Source organism: Lithobates pipiens, unplaced genomic scaffold (assembly GCF_037356315.1).
Source record: "Lithobates pipiens isolate NorthernLeopardFrog02 unplaced genomic scaffold, aLitPip1_a1.2 Scaffold_30, whole genome shotgun sequence".
NCBI lineage: Eukaryota > Metazoa > Chordata > Amphibia > Anura > Ranidae > Lithobates > Lithobates pipiens.
In genome coordinates this window covers 110,111,173-110,137,966 of record NW_027507791.1, presented here as the reverse complement: position 1 = coordinate 110,137,966, position 26,794 = coordinate 110,111,173, and the positions used below count along the sequence as shown (strand labels likewise).

Genomic DNA, 26,794 nt, shown 5'->3' with positions numbered 1-26,794 from the left:
TCACTGAGTTTTTATGCACTTTGACATCAGTTTTCATGCACTTTAGTCATGTGCCTGTTCACACCACAGTGTTGATGTCACATCAGGTTTTTTTCCATGCAGAAAACTGCATACACATTGCAGATTCCTGTGCAGAAAACATCTGCAGTGTGAACAGGGCACATAGGGAACAATTGTTTTTTTTTAGTTATTTAATTTTATTTTAGTTATTTTATTTTATTTCATTTTATTATTATTTTAATTTTATTTTTATGTGCCCTTGCAGAACACGTGCAGAAAAACAGACGTTTCTGCACATGGTGTGAAAAAGGCCTTATGCTGGATTCACACCTAGGCATTTTTAGTGCTTTTTACATTTTGCAGATTTGCACTGCAGTCCATTTAACATGGTTTCCTATAGAACACATTCTGTAGTGCAAATCTGCAAAATGAAATAAGCACCAAAAATGCATAGGTGTGAATCCAGCCTTACAGAGACATACCTGGAACTTTTGGGTACAGGGATCATATCTTTCATATGAAAGAACAGGTCACATGGCGTTTCGCTGGATTCACACCTATGCATTTTTAGTGCTTTTTTGCATTTTGCAGATTTGCACTACAGTCCATTTAACATGGTTTCCTATGGAAAATGTTCTGTAGTGCAAATCTGCAAAATGTATAAAGCACTAAAAAATGCATAGGTGTGAATCCAGCCTTAGGCTGGATTCACACCTATGCATTTTTAGTGCATTTTGCATTTTGCAGATTTGCACTACAGTCCATTGACCATGGTTTCCTATGAAACACGTTCTGTAGAACAAATCTGCAAAATGCAAAAAGCACTAAAAATGCATAGGTGTGAATCCAGCCTTAGGGAGAGTTTTCAGCCCTGTACGAGCTCCGACTGAGACTAGCGCTTACAGGCTAAACATTGAACAGAGCAGTGGGGGAACTAACAAAATGTAAGTGTAAATTGCTGGCTTTAAAGTGAACCTGTTGTTTTGTCCTGTATGGGCAAGGCACAAGTTCACTGTGATGCTATACTCCATTCCAGATTTAAACTCTAGGGGACCCCCCCCCTTTTTTTTTTTGGGGGGCTTTGTGTATGTTTTCATAATAAAGATAAAATATTAAAATTAAAAAGTTAAAATAAAGACAAAATCTGATAAAAAAAAAAGAAAAACTCTTAAGGGCTTGTTCAGACAGGCATTCTGGGAAGGCTGCTTACGAAAATCATTGACTTTTGCCGGCAGGCAGGAACAGAGCGTGTTAAACAGCTGTGACCAGCAACGTGTACAAATCAATGACAGGTACGCATTGACTGCCCCTGAATGGAAATATTTTGCGTCCAGCGATGGCATTTCTGGACGCAGCTATTTGCCCAGTTTGTATGCGCCCATAGCCACCTTTGAACACAGCAGCCTAACTGCTCAAGATTGCCTATTTGAATGAGTCCTAAAAGGCCCACAGAGAGCACAACCTACCTGCTCAGGACTCCAGGATTTCATCCAGCCATACTGCAGTGTATGAGTCCACAGCAATCCAGTTTTGTGTTGTGGGAGTGCTGCTTGCAAACACACCCAATGCATGCTGCTTGTTGTCTCTCACATACAAAAAACTGATAAAAAATAAATTAATACTAAGAGGTTTCTCCATACCGCCAGTTGGATATAAGCCTTTCTTGGCTCACTTACAGTACTGGCTGAATTCAATTTGTGGCATAGTGATTGCCTTCATTCCTAGAATTACACTTTAATGTGTCTGGAATAGGACACACACATGGCGCTAGCTACGTTTACATGCATTTGGCACCTTCAGGTGCCCCAATGTGCACTGAAACTATGGGTTACCATAGAAATGAACGACTCCTTATATGTCCATGGCTCAGCATGTAGCCTATCTATCTAATCACTCACACTACCAATTGCCGTTTAAAGAGACCGTTTTTAAGGTTTTTTTTTTCAGAAGGTCTTCTTTGAAGGCTAAACACATTTAAAAAACGTTATGTATAGGGTTTATATAGCAGTTTTAAGGAGCATGTCATATCATTCATTGGTGTGCTAATACAGTCTAGGGACTGAGTTATTAGAAGGTCTTTAAGTTCAGGTTAATGTAAATCTATACAGTCAATTACAGCTGGTTTCATCAAGCCTTGCACATAATTCCCAAACATTACTGCATCCTCTTTATACATGTTGTGCAGCCTCTGACTCTAATGCCCTGTACACACGGTCGGAAATTCAGACGGAAAAGGTCCGATCAGATTATATTGTCGGAAAATCTGATCGTGTGTGGGCTCTATCTGACTTTTTCCTTCGGAAATTCAGACGGAAAAAATTTGAGAGCAGGATCTCAAATTTTCCGAACAAAAAAATCCGATCAGGCTTTTTCCGATAATTTGTAGAGAATTCCTATTGGACAAAGTGCCACACATGCTCAGATCAAATTACGAGACCAAACCTATTGTCTACTAGCCTCAATGTAGTCTCGTCGTAACGAACAAATGTCACCACGTTCCGAACGATCGGATTTTCCAACAACTTTGTCCGACCGTGTGTATGCAACACCAGTTTCTGAAAAAATCTGACGGATTTTGTGGTCGGAATGTCTGACCATGTGTACAAGGCATAAGAACTACACCAACAATTCCAAAAACAAAAGCATAAAAGCAGAATGCAATGATTTGCAAATCTCCTAAACCCATATTTTATTTACAAAAGAAAATATATCAAATGTTTAACCTGAGAAGATGTACTATAAAAAAAAAAAATGAAGGTCAATTTGAAAATTGATGGCAGCAACATGCCTCAAAAAAGTTGAAACGGTAACAAAAAGCTGGCAAAGTTAGTGGTACTAACAAGGAAGAGCTGGAGGAACATTGTGCTACTAATTTGGTTAATTGGCAACAGGTCCGTAACATGATTGAGTATAAAAAGGGCAGACCATAGTTTGCTTACCTTGGGACGGGTCTGCAGTCCTATTCTCAGTTGCAGGAGCAAAGTGGATTATACGTGTTCTCTGGTGCCGGGACAGCTTTTAGCTGCAGAAGCCCATATCTCTTCCCCTGACTCATCTACCAATTGCTTCCTCCAAATGGAGCATATATTATGTTTTAGTAGACATTTTGTAAGAAAGCAGGAAAGCCTGTTGGAGGGAAAAAGGAGCTGGGATGTGTGGGTCCATTTGACTTTTATTTTCAGTCATAAAATGAGTTTCCGTTTGTTTACTTAAAGATAACTAAAATGCTGCAAATGATATACTGGTAGTATTTCTGGTTAGAAGCATTATGTATTTTCATTCAGATTTTTTTTTTTATTTAACATCTACCATACAGTTGAATGGAACTGCATGAAAAACACAAATATGTGTTTTATTTTGCTTTTTATTTTTCTATTATTATCTGATTCTGACAAAAAGATGTATCTAAAAGCTAATTTAGAATGCGTTAAAATAAAAAATAAAGCATGTGTCTTGAAATCCGAAAGTGTGTAGCAGCCCTAAGCTGTGTCTTCTTAAAAAAAAAAAGTCCTGTCTTTGGCTTTCATGAATGTTTGTTTTATAACAAACCAGTATGGAGTTCCATCAACCAACATGTATTTGTCCTTCTTTTGCAGTGACAGTTATGCACGCGTGCGAGCTGTGGTGATGACGCGGGATGACTCAAGTGGCGGGTGGCTGCCACTTGCAGGAGGTGGACTCAGCTGTGTCACCGTGTACAAGACTCTCCACCCTGAGGATAATGGCAGCTCAGATTTTCTTGTCCATGGAGAACGGCTCAGAGACAAAACGGTGAGAGATGTCTTAGAATTCTATGCTGTTTACTTTGTATCCTACACGTATGTGCTTGTCCTTTGTGCTACCACCCATAGCTGCCACACCATTGTACAAAGCTCTTGGTGTCTTTTCTTCTTCTTTAGCCCTACCCTCACCCCTGTGTATATGCATATTCTATCCTTGTCCTCTAATTTGAAGTTTATACATTTTTTAGGTACAAACTATACTGGACTAAAGAAGACCTCCTACGGACTTGACATTCTTGTACATACAGGACTTAGCTTGTACTTCCTGCAGTCAAGTGTGTTACTGGCACGAACACCCCGCCAGCTTTAACACTGGGAACCGAGCGATCAAACACGCCAATAACTCAGTTCTCACAGCTCCCTGAGCAGGACTAACAGTCACCGGCTCTCTGCTCTGCCCTCTGCCCGCTCACTGGAGTACTGGGCTGTGAAGGGGGCAGGAGCATCCGGCTCAGGCTCTCGGTGGCATGTCGAGGCTGAGCCGGGTGCTGGTCCAGGCATGTGGGCGGATCCAGATCATATGGTCGCCATCTTGCCCGAGCCTGGACCAGCTCTGTGATGTCAGTCGACAGCAGGCTTCAGCCCACTGTTTGCTGAAAACAGGTCACAGGAGTGCAGAACGAACTGTACTCCTGTGATCCACAGGAGAAGTTCAGCCAAATGAGTTTTGGCTGTACTTCTTCTCTAAAAATAAAGGAAAGAGAGTCTGAAAAAAGGACTGGTAAGCTGCAATATACACCAATCACCCATAACATTATGACCAGCCACCTAATATTCAGTAGCCCCCCCTTTTGCTACAAAAAACAGCCCTGACCCATCAAGGCATAGATTCCACTAGACAAAGCATCACACTCTATCGCCTCGCCTTTTTCCCATAATGCATCCTGGTACTGTCTCATCTCCTGGTAAACAATGCTTATGCACCCGGCCAACCACATAATGTAAAATATAAACACATGATTCATCAGACCAGGCCGCCTTCTTCCCTTGCTCCATGGTCCAGTTCTGCCCATTGTAGGTACTTTTGGCTGTGGGCATGGGTCAGCGTGGGCATCCTGACTAGCTAAACCTCTCCATACACAGCAAAATGCATTACACTGTGAGTTCTGGCACCTTTCTGTTCAAACCACTATTAACTTTTTCAGCAATTTGAGCTACAGCAGCTCTTCTATTGGATTGGACTACACAGTCCAGCCTTCCCTTCCTATGTGCATCAATAATCTTTGGCTGCCCATGATACTGTGGCCGGTTCGTTGGTTTTCCTACCTTGGACCACTTTTGGTAGGTCCTGACAATTGCAGACCGGGAACATCCTACAAGAGCAGCCATTTTGGAGATGCTAGCCATCTAGCCATTACAATTTGGCCCTTTTTTTAAAGTCACTCAAATCCTTACACTTGGCCATTTTTTCGACTTCCACCACATTAACTTTTGGTGCAACATGTTCATTTGCTGCCTTATATATCCCACCAAATTTTAGATGCCAGTGTTATTCACTTTAACTGTCAGTGGTCATAGTTATAACTGATCCGTGTTTACATTTTTTGTTCTTGAGTTTTGATATATGTTAACATCCCCAAACTAGAGGTGAAGAATACTTAAAAAGCTTCAACAACGCTTTGTACACAACTACACATTTCTCTTGAACACACAAATGCCCAAAGCCCACAAATACATACCTATTTTTCTTTCACTTTTATCTTTATAAAAGCAAAACACCAAACTTGGTGCAGTGTAGTTCTTCCTTTATTTTCCTGTTTGTCCACATTTAAGTTACCCTTATGTTTTCTTCCCCTTATAAGTAAATCGTGTCCGTTTTAATCCTGTTGGCTTTTCATTTATTCCCACAAGAAGGAGATGATAAACACGGCCCTGTTTTTCATTTTTTTTATCTATTTGCAGTTTTGTGAAGTAATTTGTGAAAAAGCAGCTAGATTTGGGATTTAAACATAATTATGATGGAGTGAACCTGCAAGCATTGTTAAACAGAAGGATTACTTCTGCAGTGATGTAGGCTGCATGTTCTTTCCATCCTTTTTCCTAGTTTTTTATGAAAACATCTGTGTTCTTATGTATCTGATAAGCATACATTTGTGCAGCTTTATAGCTACATTTGTGTGTGCTCGATGTTTAAATCCTAATGGATAGAATGAAGGAACAGTTGTACCAGTGTACTTTTTCCCATTCATAACTGAATACTGTAAACAAATAAAAGGATACTACTTCTTCTATTGCTATTACTTTTATTGGGTTTTTTATAAAAATAAGTGATCCCATGCAGGGGCAGAAATATCTGGTAAGAATTAATGGGTAATAGAGATACAAATTCGAGTTCGCTTAGAAGCAGATTTATGAAGCCCTAACTCTTGTCTTATTGAGGGCCTCATAGCAGATAACGTTGACTGAACCTGCATGAGGATTTATGGTTCCAAACAGAGTAGTTAAAATGTTGAGGGGCAGGGCTAGGGAGATCTTAAAAACCCTTGAAGAGTGAAAGTTGGGAAAACTTTTAAGCCTCGTACACACGATCAGATTTTCCAAGGGGAAATGTGTGATGATAGGCTGTTGGCGGAAAATCCGACCGCGTGCATGCAATTGTTGGCCAACTTTCCATGGACAAATGTTGGATGGCAGGTTTATAAATTTTCCGTGGCGTGTGTACACAAGTCCGTCGGACAAAAGTCAAGAGTACAAACACGCATGCTCGAAAGCAAGGACGAGCCAGATGTGGTTGTGACATGGCAGATTGTGAAATCTCGAAAATGCAGCGCACATTCTCTTCTTTTTTAATGGGATAATAATGAAGCTGCTTTGCTGGTGATACTGATGGAGTTATTGCAAACAATTTTCAAAGGCTTTTTTTTCTAGTGATATTAAGAATAATATTATTATGCTTTTTTTTTTTATTATTTGGGCAAGTTACCACAACACCATTATCCCGTAGTTTTTAAGATCAAAAATGCAACTATGTTGGTGTCCCTTGTTAATTTTACATTGTATTTTTTAAAATGTAACTGCCTACTCCCAAACTGTCATTTGAAGTAAAACACATAGCCAAGTATTAGTCGCCACAACTTTTTATTGTGCATTAAAAAACAAATAAAATTAGACATGCTATCTGCCAATAGAACTTAATCAAAAAGTGAATTCTATGCATTCAAAAATATAGAAAACATACCAAATCACATTATTATTCAAAGAAAAAATAATGTCAAAGCAATAACTCCAAGGCCAATAATTAATAACACGTTATCTCCTCCGATTCCGCAACATGACTGGTTGACGAACGGCCGTTCAGAAAAGATTTGAAAAGTGCGAAATTAAAAGTGCAAAATGAAAAGCATGAAATAAAAAATGCGAGTCAACAATCACCAAACTTCTACTAACATGAAATTAGCAGAAGGAGCTCAAAGGGTGGCGCTAAAGAGCTGAAAAACGATGTAGTATGGCCAACAATTGTGTGGCCGTGTGTATGCAGGACACGTTTGGGCTAACGCCCTTCAGACGAAATTCCATGGTTTTGTTTACCAACAATCCAATCGTGTGTACGAGGCTTAAGGGAGAAAGAAAGTGAAGGAGGGGAATCAAGGAACATGGATATAGGGTGAAAACAGACTGATAGGGTAGGGGGTGGGGGGGGGGGGGAGTGAAAATGATTCCCCCTCAGGCCCAGGTGTAAAAAACATAATATGAAGGTTACAATTAGCTCAAATTAGATGGATTCAAGAATGGGAAAGTGTATGTAATATTTTCCAAAATGTAGTTTGAGACATTCAAGATGCTAGTTTTCTTGTTGACCAGCATCAAGTTCATATACTCTTTAAAGTCTTAAAAACAGACTGTGGACTTTTTCCATGCTTTAGCGATCACTTGGATAGAAGGAAAAGTATGTTGCCAGTTTCTGTTGATGCATTAAAATGGCCCAGGCCTGTAAGATGCAGAAGCGCCATCTTTACATCCTTTCAAACGACTATGTAGAGTAAGGTTTGGAATACTACTTATTCAAATGCCGCACTCTATGCTATCATGATGGGGAAGGTCCTTGTCCCTTTGTAAGTTCTTGCCCGGCTTTGGGTCAGAACTTGCACTGTTAAATATATTCATTCACTTGATTTTTTGTTTTTAAAACTCATCTAACTGGACCCAATTTACCTAAAGCCAGTTTTATTCCTTGTGGCCAGCACTTTTTTTTTCATTCTTACAGCTTTAAACTGGTCATGGACAGATCGAAATTCAGAAAGTTCAGTGGGGATCGGCCGAATTTCGATCAATGTGTGGCCATCCCTATTCCATAGAAGTCAATTGTTTGATCGAACAAAGAAGTTGGAAAACTTTTCTCTATCAACGGCTACATCCACTGATCAATGGATTCTGACAGCAGCAGGTCCCACTGAGCACAATGTGTTGAGGGGTTGGGAGGTTCCTCCATCCATCTCGTTTGTGTGGATGGTGGGTTCTGTTTTTTTTTCACTGGCTGAGGGAAAAAAAATTGCCATTTACAGACAACTTTAGTCATCAGATAGAATTTTTTTTTATAGTCATGCATTCTTGTAATTTCAGTTTAGGGACATTAGTAGCTTCCCCTTTTCTGCATTTTGGACATCCAGTTTCCTTAATAACTTGCAGATGACAATCGTCTAGGTGTGTAGAAGAGAAATGAAACTTGTAGTACAGCAATGTATGTCCGCTTTTTCAGCCAATATAGGAAACTGGTCATGACAAAACATGAAGAAGAAGGCACTGGTTTTTCCATCTTCTGCCTTGTGGCAGATTTGCTGCAAGTTCTTATAGCAATAAAGTGGGCACACGTTTTATTAAAGCTGAACTCCAGACAAACACCTAAGTGCACAGATGAAATTCATATATGAGAGATCTTTTACCTGTCAGAGGATCTGTATTATGTCTATCCAGCCATGTGATTTACACAGCTCTGCCACACAACACAATCCTGCTTGACAGGAGAAGAAGAGACCTGAGTTTTCCCTGATTAGCTGTTTGCCTGGAATTCCCCTTTAAAAAGACGCTTTAACCTAAAAACATTTTTTACTTCAGTTTGCTATATCTTGTTGAACGTGCTAGAAACGTTGATTAATCCATTTCCCAACACAGACCCCTCCCCTCTTGCAGGTATTTCCCCCTTGCACAGACTCCTCCCCTCTTGCAGGTAATGCCCCCTTGCACAGCCCCCTCCCTTGCAAGTATTTCCCCCTTGCACAGCCCCTCACCTCTTGCAAGTATTTGCCCCTTGCACAGCCCCCTCCCCTCTTGCAGGTATTTCCCTCTTGCACAGCCCCCTCCCCTCTTGCAGGTATTTCCCTCTTGCACAGCCCCCTCCCCTCTTGCAGGTATTTCCCCCTTGCACAGCCCCCTCCCCTCTTGCAGGTATTTCCCCCTTGCACAGCCCCCTCCCCTCTTGCAGGTATTTCCCCCTTGCACAGCCCCCTCCCCCCTTGCAGGTATTTCCCCCTTGCACAGACACCTCCCCTCTTGCAGGTATTTCCCCCTTGCACAGCCCCTCTTGCAAGTATTTCCCCCTTGCACAGCCCCTCCCCTCTTGCAAGTATTTCCCCCTTGCACAGCCCCCTCCCCTCTTGCAGGTATTTCCCTCTTGCACAGCCCCCTCCCCTCTTGCAGGTATTTCCCTCTTGCACAGCCCCCACCCCTCTTGCAGTTATTTCCCCCTTGCACAGCCCCCTCCCCTCTTGCAGCTATTTCCCCCTTCACAGAGCCCTCCCTTCTTGCAAGTATTTCCCCCTTTTACAGCCCCCTTCCCTCTTGCAAGTATTTCTCCCTTTCACAACCCCTCCCCTCTTGCAAGTATTTCTCCCTTTCACAACCCCTCCCCTCTTGCAAGTATTTCCCCCTTGCACAGGCCCCTCCCCTCTTGCAGGTAATTCCCACTTTCACAGCCCCCTCCTCTCCCCTCTTGCAGGTAATTCCCCCTTGCACAGCCCCCTCCCCTCTTGCAGGTAATTCCCCCTTGCAGACCCTCCTTTGGGAGGGTCTAATTATGGCCTGTGCTGGCCCAAGTCCTCCACCCCTCCTTTCACCTCCCCACATACCCTTTTTATGTAGCTAGTGGGGTAGGATAGCTGCTGATATCACATTTAAGTTTAACACAGCAGTCTTGTGGCTTTTGAATGTCAACATAAGGGAGGCTTTTACAGATAAAAAACATACTTATAAAATACGTTACATGCAGATCATCTTATGCAAGGATTTTTGTGGAAATTAAAATTATATTAAAGCTTTGTTTTATTTTTTAAATAACAAATGTTATACTTACCTGCGCTGTGCAGTGGTTTTGCACAGAGCAGCGGCGATCCTCACCGGCGATCCTGGCTCCTCCTCCTTGATCAGTGCCCCCAATAGCAAGTCCCACCATAAGACACATAGAGCCAAGGCTTTTCCCCGCCCCCACTCTCTCCTCATTAGCTCACTGGCTGTGATTGACAGGAGTGGGAGCCAATGGTTTCCGCTGCTTTGTCTCAGTCAATGAGGAGAAAGAGACCCAGGAGAGCTAAGGCTTCCATGCACATCACTGGATCAAGAGGGGGAGAAGCACACAGAAGGTTTTTTACCTTCATGCATGTAGGTAAAAAATCTTTAGACTTTACAACCACTTTAAAGTGACACTAAGCCTCCGTTCACAACAGTGCGGCTTTGAAATCATGCTACTTCTGCATGATTTCAAAGCCGCGCATCAGTGCGATTTAAACTACCAATTTCATTGTGGCTTGCGACTTCATTTAACAGAAGTCTATGCAAGTCACAATGAAATAGGTAAAAAGTAGTGCAAGAACCTTTTTCATAATCGCTATGACATGAGCTGTGGCGATATGAATGGTTCTATTGGAACTGTCAAATCTCATGACAAGTCGCACCATTGTGAACGGGGACTAAATGATATCCTTAAAAAACAAACATACACATCCACTACTTAAAGCAGGAGTCCACCGGGACTCCGTGTTTTTTTTTTTTTTCTAAAAGCCAGCAGCTACAAATACTGCAGCTGCTGACTTTTAAAATAGTGACACTTACCTGTCCAGCGCGCCCGCGATGTCGGCACCCGAAGCCGATCGCTAGGTCGTCTGTCGGGTCCTGCCGCCGCCATCTTGGGTATGGGAATCAGGAAATGGAGCCTTTCGGCTTCATTTCCCGGTTCCCTACTGCGCATGCGCGAATTGCGCTGCGCAATAAGGACGCTCCCCACTGCCTCTGGGAGCTGTGTGTTTCCCAGCAGGCAGCAGGGCACTTGCGGGAAGGGGCGGGCACTTGCGGAAAGGGGTGTAAGTTACACCCCTTTCCGCAGAGAGCTGTCCCGGAAGTGGGTGCAGTTACCTGGATTATCCAGGTAACTGCACCCCCCTCCCCCCTGAAAGGTGCCGATTGTGGCACTGGAGGGGGGGAGGGTTCCGATGAGCGGAAGGTCCACTTTAGGGTGGACCTCCGCTTTAAAGTGGTTGTTAACCCACTGTAAGAACTTTATATCATCCACTTTGGTTCCTAAAGATAGGTGCTCCTGTGGGTGTGTGTGTTTTATTTAAAAAAAGCCAATTATACCTAATAACAGGGTGTCAATCAGTGCTCACGTGACCAGCCGGCTCTCTCCTCTCCCCATTAGACAGCGACAGTGGGCGGGCCGAGATTCCCCCACTGACGTCAGTCAGGAAGGGAGGAGGAGAGAGTCAGCCGGTCACGTGATCGCTTAGCGCCGCTCTGAAATGAGGTATAATCTGATTTTTTTAATTTTTTTATAAAACACACACACACAGGAGCACCTATGGTTAGGAACAAAAGTGGATTATATAGGACATTAATTGTTATTTCAGCAGCAGGAGGGGGCAGGCCCTGACACAGGAGCTGACAGGCAGGGATGGGGGGAGGAGGAAGGGGGAGGAGGACAGGCGAGAGAGGAGATACAGCAGTTGATGGAGGCATGTAAACTGACCACGGTGTCAGGGCTCAGCAGCCATGATACACACCATGGTCAGTTTACAGAGAGGAAGGCAGAAACTGGCAGGATCAGCGAGGTATTTCAGGTGTTACAGGGGGCCAAATTACACAGCACAAGCACTATGCTGTATAATATGCTTTTTTATTTATTTATTTTTTTTTAAGGTTAAAAACATTTTAATGGCCATGTATTCTATTTTTTCATAAAATAGTTTCTGTGTTTTTCTGCCTCCTTGTAACATCTTCCATGAGCTCTGGCACCTCTCCTTTTCCATCTCACTTCCCTTTGTTTGGAACAAGCTGTGCAAAGGAATTTGTAGGAGGCTGAGAGCAATAAAAGAGACATTTTTTAGTTAAGAATTTATGCTTTGAATTCTTTTAAGGCCTCATGCCCACTGGACTTTCTAAAAACACCAGTAGCTTTAGCTGTAGAAGGATGCATTGATTTGCTGCATTTTTTTGCGTTTTTGCATTAGCATTTTTTAGCAAAACTATACTCCCACAAAAGCTTGAGACTCATAAATGCCAGAAAGCCGCGTTTTTCCGCATTTTTCCGCATTTTACAGCTGAAAACGCATTAGTTCTGGGGTTTTCTCCAGCCTGAAAACTACCCTGCCAAAAAACTCTGATAACAGCCTGTGGTGTGTGGACACATAGCATAACATGCAGGGGAGTTTACTGGCTGAAGAAAAAAACAGCAGCTGTAAAAACACCCAGTGTGCATGAGGCCTTATAAACCAGAGAGGTCTGGTGCCAGGGTCCCTTTAAAGAAACATCCTGAACATGGCCTTGATCCTGTGGTCAGTCATTGTTATGGTAGGTGTTGGTGTACACATACTAGGACTGCCGGTGTCATCCATCTTTCTGTTCCTTATAAGTGCCGTGTATGGCTGTCAGCTCTGAAAACATGTGCCTGTTGCACTTGGTCACCATGCCTGTTGCAGAATTCTGGTCTCCATGGCGACGGTGCAGTGTTCCGGTACAGGATAATGAGTCTGGAGGAGACAGACTGTTAGTGGATGAAAGCCACAGGATTCTGCATGAATCAGCTCACTCCTGGCATGTTGAAGCCGGTGGCGTGCGAAATCCAGGCACCGGGCCAAATGGGGTTTGCTGGTCATGTTTGGGAGATGGAGCCAAGTATTACTAGGTTGAAGAGATTCGGGACATAGACTGTGTGATCTGAGGCTGCAAACAGCTATGGCTTATTTTAGCGATCACTCTGCTAGATTCAGATATTGATTGCTACCTTTTAGCCTATGGAGGTGTTCACGGGCTGTTCTTTGAAGGGAAATCCAAGGGACTTTTTAACAAGAACATATAATAAATCGATACTGGAACCTTTCCATGAGCACTCCTTTTGATGTGACTTTCACATTTCACATTCTTGCGGGTCTACAGATTTTAACCACTTTCAGACCGGACCATTTTGCTGGTAAATGACCAGAGGTCTTTTTACAATTTGGCACTGCGCTGCTTTAACTGGTAATTGCGCGGTCATGCAATGTTGTACCCAAACAAAATTTGCGTCCTTTTCTTCCCACAAATAGAGCTTTCTTTTGATGGTATTTGATTGCCTCTGCGATTTTTATTTTTTGCGATATAAATGGAAAAAGACCGCAAATTTTGAAAAAAAATTATATTTTCTACTTTTTGTTATTAGAAAAATCCAATAAATTCAATTTTAGTCATACATTTAGGCCAAAATGTATTCAGCCAAATGTCTTTGGTAAAAAAAAAGTCAATAACTGTATATTTATTGGTTTGCGCAAAAGTTGTCACATCTACAAACTAAGGTACGTTTTCTGGAATTTACGCAGCTTTTAGTTTACGACTGCCTATCTCAGTTCTTGAGGTGCTAAAATGGCAGGGCAGTACAAAACCCCCCCAAATGACCCCATTTTGGAAAGTAGACCCCCTAAGGAAATTGATAAGTGGCATGTTGAGCCCATCGAATATTTTATTTTTTTGCCTCAAGCGATTGAATAATGACAAAAAAATAATTTATTTATTTTTTTTACACAAAGTTGTCACTAAATGATATATTGCTCACACATGCTATGGGCATATGTGAAATGACACCCCAAAATAAATTCTGCTGCTTCTCCTGAGTACGGGGATACCACACGTGTGGGATTTTTTGGGAGCCTAGCCGCGTACGGGGCCCCGAAAGCCAAGAACCGCCTTCAGGTTTTCTAAGGGCGTAAATATTTGACTTCACTCCTCACTACCTATTACAGTTTTGAAGGCCATAAAATGCCAAGATGGCACAAAACCCCCACAAATGACCCCATTTTAGAAAGTAGACACCCCAAGCTATTTGCTGAGAGGCATTTTGAGTCCATGGAATATTTTATATTTTGCCACAAGTTGCGGGAAAATTACAAACTTTAATTTTTTTTTTTTTTTTTTTTTCACAAAGTTGTCACTAAATGATATATTGCTCACACATGCTATGGGCATATGTGAAATGACACCCCAAAATAAATGCTGCTGCTTCTCCTGAGTACGGGGATACCACATATGTGGGACTTTTTGGGAGCCTAGCCACGTACGGGGCCCCGAAAACTAAGAACCGCCTTCAGGTTTTCTAAGGGCGTAAATATTTGACTTCACTCCTCACTACCTATTACAGTTTTGAAGGCCATAAAATGCCAAGATGGCACAAAACCCCCACAAATGACCCCATTTTAGAAAGTAGACACCCCAAGCTATTTGCTGAGAGGCATGTTGAGTCCATGGAATATTTCATATTTTGCCACAAGTTGCGGGAAAATTACAAACTTTTTTTTTTTTTTCACAAAGTTGTCACTAAATGATATATTGCTCACGCATGCCATGGGCATATGTGAAATGACACCCCAAAATAAATTCTGCTGCTTCTCCTGAGTACGGGGATACCACATATGTGGGACTTTTTGGGAGCCTAGCCGCGTACGGGGCCCCGAAAACCAAGCACCGCCTTCAGGCTTTCTAAGGGCGTTACAGTTTTGAAGGCCATAAAATGCCAAGATGGCACAAACCCCCCCCAAATGACCCCATTTTGGAAAGTAGACACCCCTAAATTTAGGGGTACACTAGTGAGACTAGGTAATAAATGGCGGGTGCCCTGAAACTATAAAAAAAATAACTAACCAACCAGCGTCACCTGTAACAGTTATGTGGTGATCACTGGTGAAAGGGTTAACTAGGGGGCAATCAGGGGGCTTTATGCGGTAGTATATGGGGGTCCCTGGCGCTATAAAAAGCTGTGGCGAACCTAAATACCTACCTGCCTAACTAGCGTCACCTGTGACACTAATACAGTGATCAGAAAAACGATCGCTTATTAGGCTGGGTTCACACTGGAGCGATGTGGGAACGCCACGAATGCGCGGCGGGTTCCCGCATCACATGCCTCCTGGCGGCAGTTCACACTGCCCTATGCGAACTGCTGGGAGTGTCAGTGAAATGTTAATGACACCCCCAGATCAGTTCGCATATCGCAGTGCGATCTGCAAACTCGGATCGCATGTTGTGAACACCCATGCGATCCGATTCTGCTGCGGACCAAAAAAAGGGTCCCGTGCGAGTTTGCGGCGGGTGCGGCGGGTGCGACACGAATTCAGCCATACTATCTGTATGGCTGAACTCGAATCGCACAGAGATCGGATGTGATTTGCACTGCAGTGCGGTGCGAATCACATCCGTTCTCATAAACCGCTGCAATGTGAACCCAGCCTTAGTGACACTGGCGACGGGGGGTGATCACGGGGTTAAACCTTTATTGGGGGGGTTAGAGGGGTACCTTAGAACTAAAGGAGGCTAACCCTAACTGCCCTAACAGTTATTACAGTCACAAATGACACCCGCCGGGTGATCAGGGGGTTAAACCTTTATTAGGTAATAAATGGCGGGTGCCCTGAAACTATAAAAAAATAACTAACCAACCAGCGTCACCTGTAACAGTTATATGGTGATCACTGGTGAAAGGGTTAACTAGGGGGCAATCAGGGGGCTTTATGCGGTAGTATATGGGGGTCCCTGGCGCTATAAAAAGTTGCGGCGAACCTAAATACCTACCTGCCTAACTAGCGTCACCTGTGACACTAATACAGCGATCAGAAAAATGATCGCTTATTAGGCTGGGTTCACACTATCTGTATGGCTGAACTCGAATCGCACAGAGATCGGATGTGATTTGCACTGCAGTGCGGTGCGAATCACATCCGTTCTCAAACCGCTGCAATGTGAACCCAGCCTTAGTGACACTGGCGACGGGGGGTGATCACGGGGTTAAACCTTTATTGGGGGGGTTAGGGGGGTACATTAGAACTAAAGGGGGCTAACCCTAACTGCCCTAACAGTTATTACAGTCACAAATGACACCAATGCAAAAAAAAAAAAAAAAAAAGCAATTGGTGTCACTGTGACTGGGGGGGCAGGGGTAATTGGGGGGGTAATTGGGGGGTAAAGGGGGGGTGTGAGTGTGCCTGGCATGTTCTACTGTATGTGTGGTGTGTTGGTGCAACTCACCGAACCTCTCTCCTCGGTGCCGGAACGAAAAATACCGACACGGAGGAGAGAATACATCACTTCCTCTCCTGTGTTTACATTACAGGAGAGGAAGTGATGTCACGGAGGATTTCCATTCGTCGAGAGCGATCGTGAGGGGGTGGCCATGAATGAATGGCCGCCCCCTCATCCCGGATCGCTCTCGAAGGAATGCCGACCGCCGCAGGCACCGGGGGGGGGCCCGATCGGGCCCCCCACCCGCGGGCAGGCAGGGACTTATATATACGCCCATATGCCTGCCCGTGCCATTCTGCCGACGTATATCGTCGTGCGGCGGTCGGCAAGTGGTTAATAGACTTTTTGTATAGTGTTTGTCTCTGTCAGGGAATGGGGTCATCATCCAAAAATGGTGGGGTGAAATAAAGTGCAGGGTATGCCGCATTGTTTGTATGTTTTTAATTAGTATGAGAAAAGGGATATACAGTATCTCACAAAAGTGAGTACACCCCTCACATTTTTTTAAATATTTTAATATATCTTTTCATGTGACAACACTGAAGAAATTACAAGTGTACAGCTTGTATAACAGTGTAAATTTGCTATCCCCTCAAAATAACTCAACACACAGCCATTAATGCCTAAACTACCGGCAACGAAAGTGGGTACACCCCTAAGTGAAAATGTCCAAATTGGGCCCAATTAGTCCTTTTCCCTCCCTGGTGTCATGTGACTCGTTAGTGTTACAAGGTCTCAGGTGTGAATAGGGAGCTTTGGTGTTATCGCTATTCACTCTCTCGTACTGGTCACTGGAAGTTCAACATGGCTCCTCATGGCAAAGAACTCTCTGAGGATCTAACAAAAAAAGAATTGTTGCTCTACATAAAGATGGCCTAGGCTATAAGAAGATTGCCAAGACCCTGAAACTGAGCTTCAGCATGCCAAGACCATACAGTGGTTTATCAGGACAGGTTCCACTCAGAACAGGCCTCGCCATGGTCAACCAGAGAAGCACATGCTCAGCGTCATATCCAGAGGATGTCTTTGGGAAATAGATGTATGAGTGCTGCCAGCATTGCTGCAGAGTTTGAAGGGGTGGGGAGGTCAGCCTGTCAGTGCTCAGACCATTCACAGCACACTGCATCAAATTGGTCTGCATGGCTGTCGTCCCAGAAGGAAGCCTCTTCTAAAGATGATGCACAAAACAGCTAGCAAACAGTTTGCTGCAAACAAGCAGACTAAGGACATGGATTACTGGAACCATGTTCTGTGGTCTGATGAGACCAAGATAAACTTGACTGGTTTAGATGGTGTCAGGCCTATGTGGCAGCAACAAGGTGAGGAGTACAAAGACAAGTATATCTTGCCTACAGTCTCAAGCATGATAATGGGAGTGCCATGTTCTGGGACTGCATGAGTGCTGCCGGGACTGGGGAGTTACAGTTCATTGAGAGAACCATGAATGAATGACGACTCCAAACACACCTCCAAGATGACCACTGCCTTGCTAAAGAAGCTGAGGGCAAAGGTGATGGACTGGCCAAGACCTAAACCCTATTGAGCATCTGTGGGGCATCCTCAAAAGGAAGGTGGAATAGAGCAAGGTCTCTAACATCCACCAGCTCCATGATGTCATCATGGAGGAATGGAAGAGGACTTCAGTGGCCATAACATTATGACTATCCACCATAACCCATCCAGGAATGGACTCCACTAGACCTCTGAAGGTATGCTGGGGTATCTGGCACCAAAACCTCAATAACCGATCCTTTAAAAGATAAGTAAAGGATTTTATTTTTTATTTTTTAGATTCATACTTACCTAGGTGGCTGCATCTGTCCTCTGGTGCCTCCACACTGAAAACCGAGTGATCCAACACTGCTGATTGCTTGGTTTTTAGAGCTCCATGAACAGAGAGCTGCTGACTGTCTCTGCTCTTCCCCCTCCGCGTTTATTGGAGTGCTGTGGAGGGGACAGAGCAGCCATCTTAGGCTCTCAACGGCTTGCTGAGAGGCTGAGTGAGGTGTCAGTCCAGGCACCTGGCGGATCCAGACTCTATTGTCGCGATGACGCCGGAATGAAAACGGTGACACCAGCAGAGAGCGGACTTCAGCCCGCTGTCTGCTGGAAATGGGTCACAGGAGTGCAGAACGAACTGCACTCTTGTGATCCATAGAAGTATAGCCAAACGAGCTTTGGCTGGACTTCTCCTTTAAGTCCTATAAGTTGCAGGGTGTGGCCTACATGGATCAGACTTGTTTTCCAGCATATCCTACAGATGCTCAATTGAACTGAGATCTGGAGAATTTAGAGGCCAAATCAATGCCTCAAACATGTTGTTTTCCTCAAACCATTCTTGAATTCATCAGACCAGGCCACCTTATTCTATTGCTCTGTTGTCCAGTTCTGATGCTCACGTGCTGATTGTATGTGCTTTTGGCTGTGGACCAGGGTCAACATGGGAACCCTGACCAGTCTGCAGCTATGCAGCCCATACACAACAAAATGCAATGCACTGTGTGTATGTTACCTTTCCATCAGAACCAGCATTAACTCAGCAATTTGAGCTACAGTATCTCTTTTGTTGGTTCAGACTACACAGGCCGGCCTTTGCTCCCCACATGCCAGAATTGAGCCTTGGATGCTTGTTCACTGGTTTTCCTTCCTTGCACTTTTGGTAGGTCCTGACCACTGCAAACCGGGAAGTTTTGCAGATGCTCTGACCTAGTTGTCTATCCATTAACATTTGGCACTTGTCAAAGTCTTTAATCTTGCCCATGTTTTCTGCTTACAACACATCAGATTCAGGGACATGCTTACTTGCTGCTTAATATACAGTGTATTGTAATGGGACAATACATTTTATTCACTTTACCTGTCAGCAAGACATGGTCACTGTGTAGAACTACTCCACAAGTATTGGAGATTTTAATCCTGTATTTATTGGACAAATATGACAAGAGATGGACTATGGGAATTGTATGTGCAAAAAGTAGGACGCAGGACACTGCAGGCAGTGCTCTTTCCAAACAAATGGAAGTGAGAGGGGATAAGGAGAGGTTTTGGGAACTAACTCGCAGGGAAACAATTTCATGATAATAGATTACAGGACCATTAAGTAGCGGCTGTATAAGGATTGTTTTTGTAAAATAAGGATATTGTTAAGGGTATGTTCACAAATCATGCAATGGGACTGCATTGGGCGGCTGTTCCAGCGCAGTCCTACCGAATGAACAAGGCAAAAAGCCTTCTCTGTGCCCGGTTCAGACCACTGTGTTGTGAGAGTTCACCGCTCTAAGACAATTGCCCCTCCTAGGATCAGCTGTCTTTTCGAATACTGTCCCCCATCGGATAGTGTCTGCCCTGTACTGCGAGGGGCCCTCTTACTAAGTACGGTACTTTTTAACATCATGTCCACTTGCATGGTGGGGCTTGAACCTGGACTCAGGGCACAAGGTACTATTAAGTGCGCAGGCGCCATCCATCTTCGGAGACTTTCGGCATCTCCTTGTCCTCCGTACTGTGCAAGCAATGCGTCTGTGCAGTACGGGGTGGACACTATCCGATGGGGGGACAGTTCTCGGCAGAACACCGGCTCACAGGGACATAGAAACAAAATGATGCTGGATAGCCGCAGTTGGTCTGTATCCACTTTTTATGCTTAGGACTCTTGTTTTTACAAAATAAAGGAGAATATTGGAGTGCGGCTATCCAGCATAATTTTGTTTCTCAGACCACTGTGTTGCGGTGGTGTGTAGGCAGGGTGTAGTGAAAAAGTATGTAGTAATTTTTTTCAGCATAGTGCAGCGGCCAGCAATTGAGCATAATGGGATGTCCATATGACATCTCAATAAACGTAAAAAGAAAAAAGAGGAAATCATCGCTTCATCACTGTACTGATCTTGGCCCCTGCGGCTGGTGTGAACGAGCCGTTAGTGTCAATTTATTTACAATATGTTTATTATAATTATATTTTTACTAATAATCATAAGTATTGTTTTCAAAGTATTCAAGTCTTTATAATCAGGGAGGTAAAAACATTCTTCTTTCTTCTACACTGCCGAGGGGTGCGGTTTTTCGATATACTAGGACATATTGATTAGCCCAGCCTCTGTATAAAGTAGTGGCTTTTTCTGCTTTGTCGGAGTGACTGCTTTTACCAGCTGGGATTCATCCTGCCTTTCCCATCAGTAGATGTACTGATCTGGTTAATGCAAGAAGCAGGTTTCCCTTACCAAGGCCTTGTCTGGTGGCTCCATCCCCCCTCACTCCCCAGACTCCGCTCAGACTGCACGTGGGCCGCCTAAATCCCTGAAATCTTTAATCATCTTCCTGTTATCTCTTCCAGCAGGGGATCATGTAGTGCATTGCATTACACTTTTCTCAAAGTTCTTTTGGAGCAATTATGCAGTGCTAGGAAAAAAGAAAATCACCGGGGAAGACCATAAATCAAATGTTAACCCTTGTCCTACCAGCACTGTTTCCCATTTTGCACCACGGATGGCTTTGCTTCTTTTTTTTTTTTTTTTTTTTTTTTAACATAAAAATTAAGGACTTGAACGTTCCTGGAATATCCACCAAAGCATACATTTTCTCAAACACGGAGGACCTTGAAAATGTTTAAAAAATGGTGAATTAATCATTTTCGTACAACACTTGAGTTACACAAATGTTTATGAAATCAACATATTCCCCTCGATTAGCGCACTCAAACATTATTGTCCCAAAAATTCCAGTTAACTAGAAAAAGCTAAATTTGTGTCAGTATAATAAGTAATTACAAATATGTGGCAATTAAAAAGTTAGCATTTTTGCAAAACGATGAAAATCAGAAGTATTATTATTATTATTATTATTACACAAGATTTATATAGCGCCAACAGTTTGCACAGGGCTTTACCACATGAGGGCAGACAGTACACTTGCAATACAAATCAATACAGGAGGGATCAGAGGGCCCTGCTCGTTAGAGCTTACAATCTAGAAAGTATGCCAACTGCAACTAAGAAACTTGTTTCTTAATTGAGTGTCTGCAGTTGTGTCAACTGTGTATGGGTGTGCATGTGTATATGTGTGTGTGTGTGTGTGTGTGTGTGTGTGTGTGTGTGTGTGTGTGTGTGTGTGTGTGTGTGTTTTATTTACATTGTTTTAATTACTTTAAAAAAAAATTATGTTAAATTTCGATTTTTACGTTTATAGCTGTAACAGCAGTAATATACTGGAGGGTTACAGGATCAGATTATGGAGATATACATAGGGCGCTGAATAGCCTTCTTATGTCCCTGTGTGTGCTGGTGTCACAGAGTCCCTGATCTCCCTCTTTCTTAGCACCTGACACCATATTGACATTAAACCCAGAAGTTCTAGGCATCTGGGATTGGGGAGGGGTGGGGGGCACACCTGTCTTTTCAGAAAAACCTAAGCCTGCCAGCCCCTTCCTGTCTCCTGCATATTTCTATTGACCTGTGAAACTGCCAATTAGTCATGGGCCAGTATGAATGTATGGATGGCAGTGCCTAGAGGCAAGCTTAACACCACCCTGAAGTGTTGGATCTTTGTCAGGATGGCCTGAAATTCATCCATGACAGAAGTGTTTTGAAGGCTACTGCAGGTATGCACTTTGTTACTGCAATCATTTTTTTTGTTTCAGTGAAAAAGCTTAAGGCATGCTAAGTGGCCTCCCAACCACTATCCTCCGATCTCCTTTCAACACTCCATAAATGTAGTTTTACATACCTTAAAATGACCCTGTCAGGTTTAAAAGAAATCTGTGTTATCACATATCTAAACTCAAAAACAAGAAGGTGATATATTGCTTTATGGTCCTTAGATGGGGTGGCTTTTGTCAACGTAGGCTGTTCTCCTGAAGTTATAAAGCACACTGGATTTCTCGCAGGGATCTTTCTGTACTTGCAAAAAAATGTTCTTAGCCTGAAAAATAAATGTATTTCAGCCATCACATTTAATTTGTAATATATATTTTTTTCTTGGGTTTAGACATTCTTAATGTTCCTTGCAATACAAGACTATAACATAGTTGCATAGTTAGTCTGATTGAAAAAAGTCAAGTGCATCCAGTTGAACCCATAGAAGGGATTAATACTCACCTCTCCAGAAACCATGTCCTGTTACCTGTTCTCCATTTTAGTGCTGCAGGTTCAAAGGTGTCAGATTGTCAGATTCCCCTGTCGTGCATTTGGGTTCTAACCTCCAACCCTACATCACAGCACAGAACCATGGCATGCGGAGGGGACTCAGACATCAGACAATCTGGAAGTGTCAAATGCCAAAGAAGCTTATGGAGGTGGCAGTTCTGGAATGAAGGGAAGATAGAATACACAGGTCACTTGTGCTTTGAGTGTAAGTGATAAGTGCTCTTCTATTTTAACAGGGTAACTTTAAAGTATAACTCGAGACAAAACTTTTTTATTTTGTTTTTAGTTTTGGATAGAGTTGGGAGGGACTAGAACCCCTGTTGGTTTTTATTGCTGTCTGTGCCCCCATTAACTTTCACTCTTTCTATTTGTCCAGTTTACCATTATTGAAAGTGAAACTAAAAGAAAATTTTACATTTGGGTTGTCCTTGGAAAAGTAATAGAGGGGAAATCTTCCAATGGGGACACTATTTCTGGTAACCTGGGGGTCCCCAAAGAATTCTCTAATTTGCAGGGATTTCCTCTCACTTTCTGGCTATGGGACAGGAAATTAAGGTAACTTTGCCCAATGGTCCACAGATGGTGAAACAAAATCTGACAGGGGTTATAACCCCCTCTTGCTCTATTCAAAATAAAAAAAAATTGCCTATAGTTCTACTTTAAAGTTGTAAAGGCAGAAGGTTTTTTTATCTTAATGCATTATATGCAAACCTATCACTGCAAACCTACAACTGAAAACCTACCAAGACATGGCCGTCCACCTAAACTGACAGGCAGGGCAAGGAGAGAATTAATCAGAGAAGCAGCCAAGAGGCCCATGGGAACTCTGGAGGAGCTGCAGAGATGCAACGCTCAGGTGGGAGAATCTGTTTACAGAACTACCATTAGTCGTGTACTCCACAAATCTGGCCTTTTACAGAAGAGTGGCAATAAGAAAGCCATTGTTGAAAGAAAGCCATAAGAATCCCCATTTGCAGTTTGTGATAAGCCATGTGGGGGACACAGCAAACATGTAGAAGAAGGTGCTCTGGTCAGATGAGAACAAAACTGAACTTTTTGGCCTAAAAGCAAAACACTATGTGTGGAGGAAAACTAACATTACACATCACCCTGAAACATGGTGGCAGCATCATGTTGTGGGGATGTTTTTCTTCAGTAAGGACAGGGAAGCTGGTCAAAGTTGATGGGAAGATGGATGGAGCCAAATGCAGGGCAATCTTAGAAGAAAACCTGTTATGCCGTGTACACACGATCAGACTTTTCGACAGCAAAGGTCCAACGGAACGAATCCGTTGGACAATTCAACTGTGTGTGGGCTTCAACGGACCTTTGCTGTTGAAAAATGAGACGGACTTTAGATTTAGAACATGTTTCAAATCTTTCCAACGGACTCGAGTCCGGTCAAAAAATCCTTTCATCTGTATGCTAGTCCGACTGGCTATGAACTTCCTTATTCTAGTCCGGTCATACGTCATCACAGTCGAATCTGTCGGACTTTGGTGTGATTGTGTGTAGACAAGTCCGATTTGACGGAAGTCCGTTGAAACTCCGTCAAACTCCGACAGAATTCAGTCCGGTCGTGTGTACACGGCATTAGAGTCTGCAAAAGACTTAAGACTGGGGCAGATGTTCACCTTCCACCCTAAACATACATCCAGCGCTACAATTGAATGGTTTAGATCAAAGCATATTCATGTGTTAGAATGGCCCAAAGTCCAGGCCTCAATCCAATTGAGAATCTGTGGCAAGACTTGAAAATTGCTGTTTACAGACACTCTCCATCCAATCGGACAGAGCTTAAGATATTTTGCACAGGAGAATGGCCAAAAATGTTACTCTCTAAATGTGCAAAGCTGGCAGAAACATCCCCAAAAAGACTTGCAGCTATGATTGCAGCAAAAGTTGGTTCTACAAAGTATTGGGAGGGACTGAATATAAACGCACGCCACAGTTTTCAGATATTTATTTGTAAAAAAATAATTGAAACCATTCATCATTTTCCTTTGATATCACAATTATGTGCCACTTTGTGTTGGTCTATCACATACAATCCCAATAAAATACATTTACGTTATTGGTTGTAAAATTACAAAATGTGGAAAATTTCAAGGGGTATGAATACTTTTTTCAAGGCACTGTATTTACTGTTTCTCTAGGTAAAAATCAACCAAGGGAGTTTACTCCCACTTATATTATAAAGACTCTGATTATGGGAAATGATGTGCTCGCTGTAGCATTTAAATAACACCATGATAAACTGTAATGTGAGTCTTGTGAATCTGAGTCCTTTACCATTCGCTGGCTGTACTGCGGTGTTAAGGAGAGGAATGTGACCTCCGGAGGCTGGAGGGGTATTGATTTTTTCAGAGAGAAGTAAAGAGGCCTCCTCTTGGGACCTTCTGCAGCATCATCTATGCAGGAGGCCAGAGAGTGTCAGGTCAGACTTCATGTTGCTTCCACACATCCTGCATTATTACTGTCACCTTCCTGCTCTGGGCTCCAGCCAGTCTGCAGGAAGTCATAGCAATGCCCCCATCTGATCTCTCCCGATCAACCAGGAATAAATTCATATTGCATCCTGCTGATGTATACGGCAAACCACTGACTACAGCGAGATTTTAGAATTGCAGTATACCGTATATCTGCAAAAATGTTCCACAGGATGTGTTTGTGTCTGTTCTTCTGTATATCTTAGTAATAACTGTCATTTGTAATAGTTTACTTTAGTTTTCCTTTGTCTTTGTATTTGTGTGTTTAATGATAGAAAAAGTATTGTAGATTATATTATATTTGTGAAAAAAAGAGCAAGAAAAGGAGAGAAAAGTTATTTCTATATTAATAGATAAGTGAGCATCAAGTACATGCAGTGTATTAAATAGTATCCATATCAATGTAAGTTGGAGAGGATTGTATTTGTTAAAAACAGAGAATACCAGAATCAATTAAATAATTCATCAACCATGAAAACTTCTCATTTAAATACTAAGCTCACCATTAAAAAAAATAATAATAATAATAATAAATGCACATATACAATTGTGCTCATAAGTTTACATATCCTGACAGAATTTATGATTTCTTGGCCATTTTTCAGAGAATATGAATGATAACACAAAAAATTTTCTTTCACTCATGGTTAGTGTTTGGCTGAAGCCATTTATTATCAATCAACTGTGTTTACTCTTTTTAAATCATAATGGCAGCAGAAACTACCCAAATGACCCTGATCAAAAGTTTACCTACCCCGGTTCTTAATACCGTGTATTGCCCCCTTTAACATCAATGACAGCTTGAAGTCTTTTGTGGTATTTGTGGATGAGGTTGTTTATCTTCTCAGATGGTAAAGCTGCCCGTTCCTCTTGGCAAAAAGCCTCCAGTTCCAGTAAATGCTTGGGCTGTCTTGCTCACTACACGTTTGAGATCTCCCCAGAGTGGCTCAATGATATTGAGGTCAGGAGACTGAGATGACCACTCCAGAACCTTCACTTTATTCTGCTGTAGCCAATGACAGGTTGACTTGGCCTTGTGTTTTGAATCATTGTACGTCCCATGCGCAGCTTCCTGGCTGATGAATCTAAATGTCCCTTTATTATTTTTTATAACATACTGCATTCATCTTGCCATAAATTTTGACCAAATGTCCTGTGCCTTTGTAGCCCACACATCCTCAAAACATCAGCGATCCACCTCTGTACCTTTTTATCATAGGCCTTGTTGACTCCTCTCCAAATGTAGTGTCTATGGTTGTGGCCAAAAAGCTAAATTTTGGTCTCATCACTCTAAATGACTTTGTACAAGAAGGTTTGAGGCTTGTCTCTGTGCTGTTTGGTGTATTGTAAATGGGATATTTTTGTGGCATTTGCGTAGTAATGGCTTTCTTCTAGTGACTCGACCATGCAGCCCATCTTTCTTCAAGTGCCTCCTTATTGTGCATCTTGAAACAACCACACCACATGTTTTCCGAGAGTCCTGTATTTCACCTGAAGTTATTTGTGGGTTTTTCTTTGCATCCCGTGCAATTTTCCTGGCAGTTGTGGCTGAAATTGTAGTTGGTCTACCTGACCGTGGTTTGGTATCAACAGAACCCCTCATTTTCCACTTCTTGATTAGAGTTTGAACACTGCTGATTGGCATTCTCAATTCATTGGATATCTTATATACCTTTCCTGTTTTATACAGTTCAACTACCTTTTCCCGCAGATCATTTGACAATTCTTTTGCTTTCCCCATGACTCAGAATCCAGAAACGTCAGTGCAGCACTGGAAGGGTCTGTCAGGAGTCCAGAAACACATTGACATTTTATACACACACACACTAATTACAAGTAAATAGATCACAGCTGAGGATGATTACCATTAAAAGCCTGTCAAACCCCTTTGTGTCAACTTGTTTGCATGTTATCAGGCCAA

At 42.7% G+C, this 26,794-nt stretch overlaps 1 protein-coding gene across 1 annotated transcript in view; it reads left to right on the top strand.

Annotated features, from left to right (window-relative positions):
* The window catches only part of SPRED1 (sprouty related EVH1 domain containing 1), a 121,747-nt gene that overhangs the window by 55,353 nt on the left and 39,600 nt on the right, over nt 1-26,794 (top strand). The window contains exon 2 of the mRNA XM_077464757.1: nt 3,597-3,771. Within this exon, the coding sequence (XP_077320883.1) occupies nt 3,597-3,771 (175 nt within the window). The remainder of the gene's footprint in view (nt 1-3,596; nt 3,772-26,794) is intronic.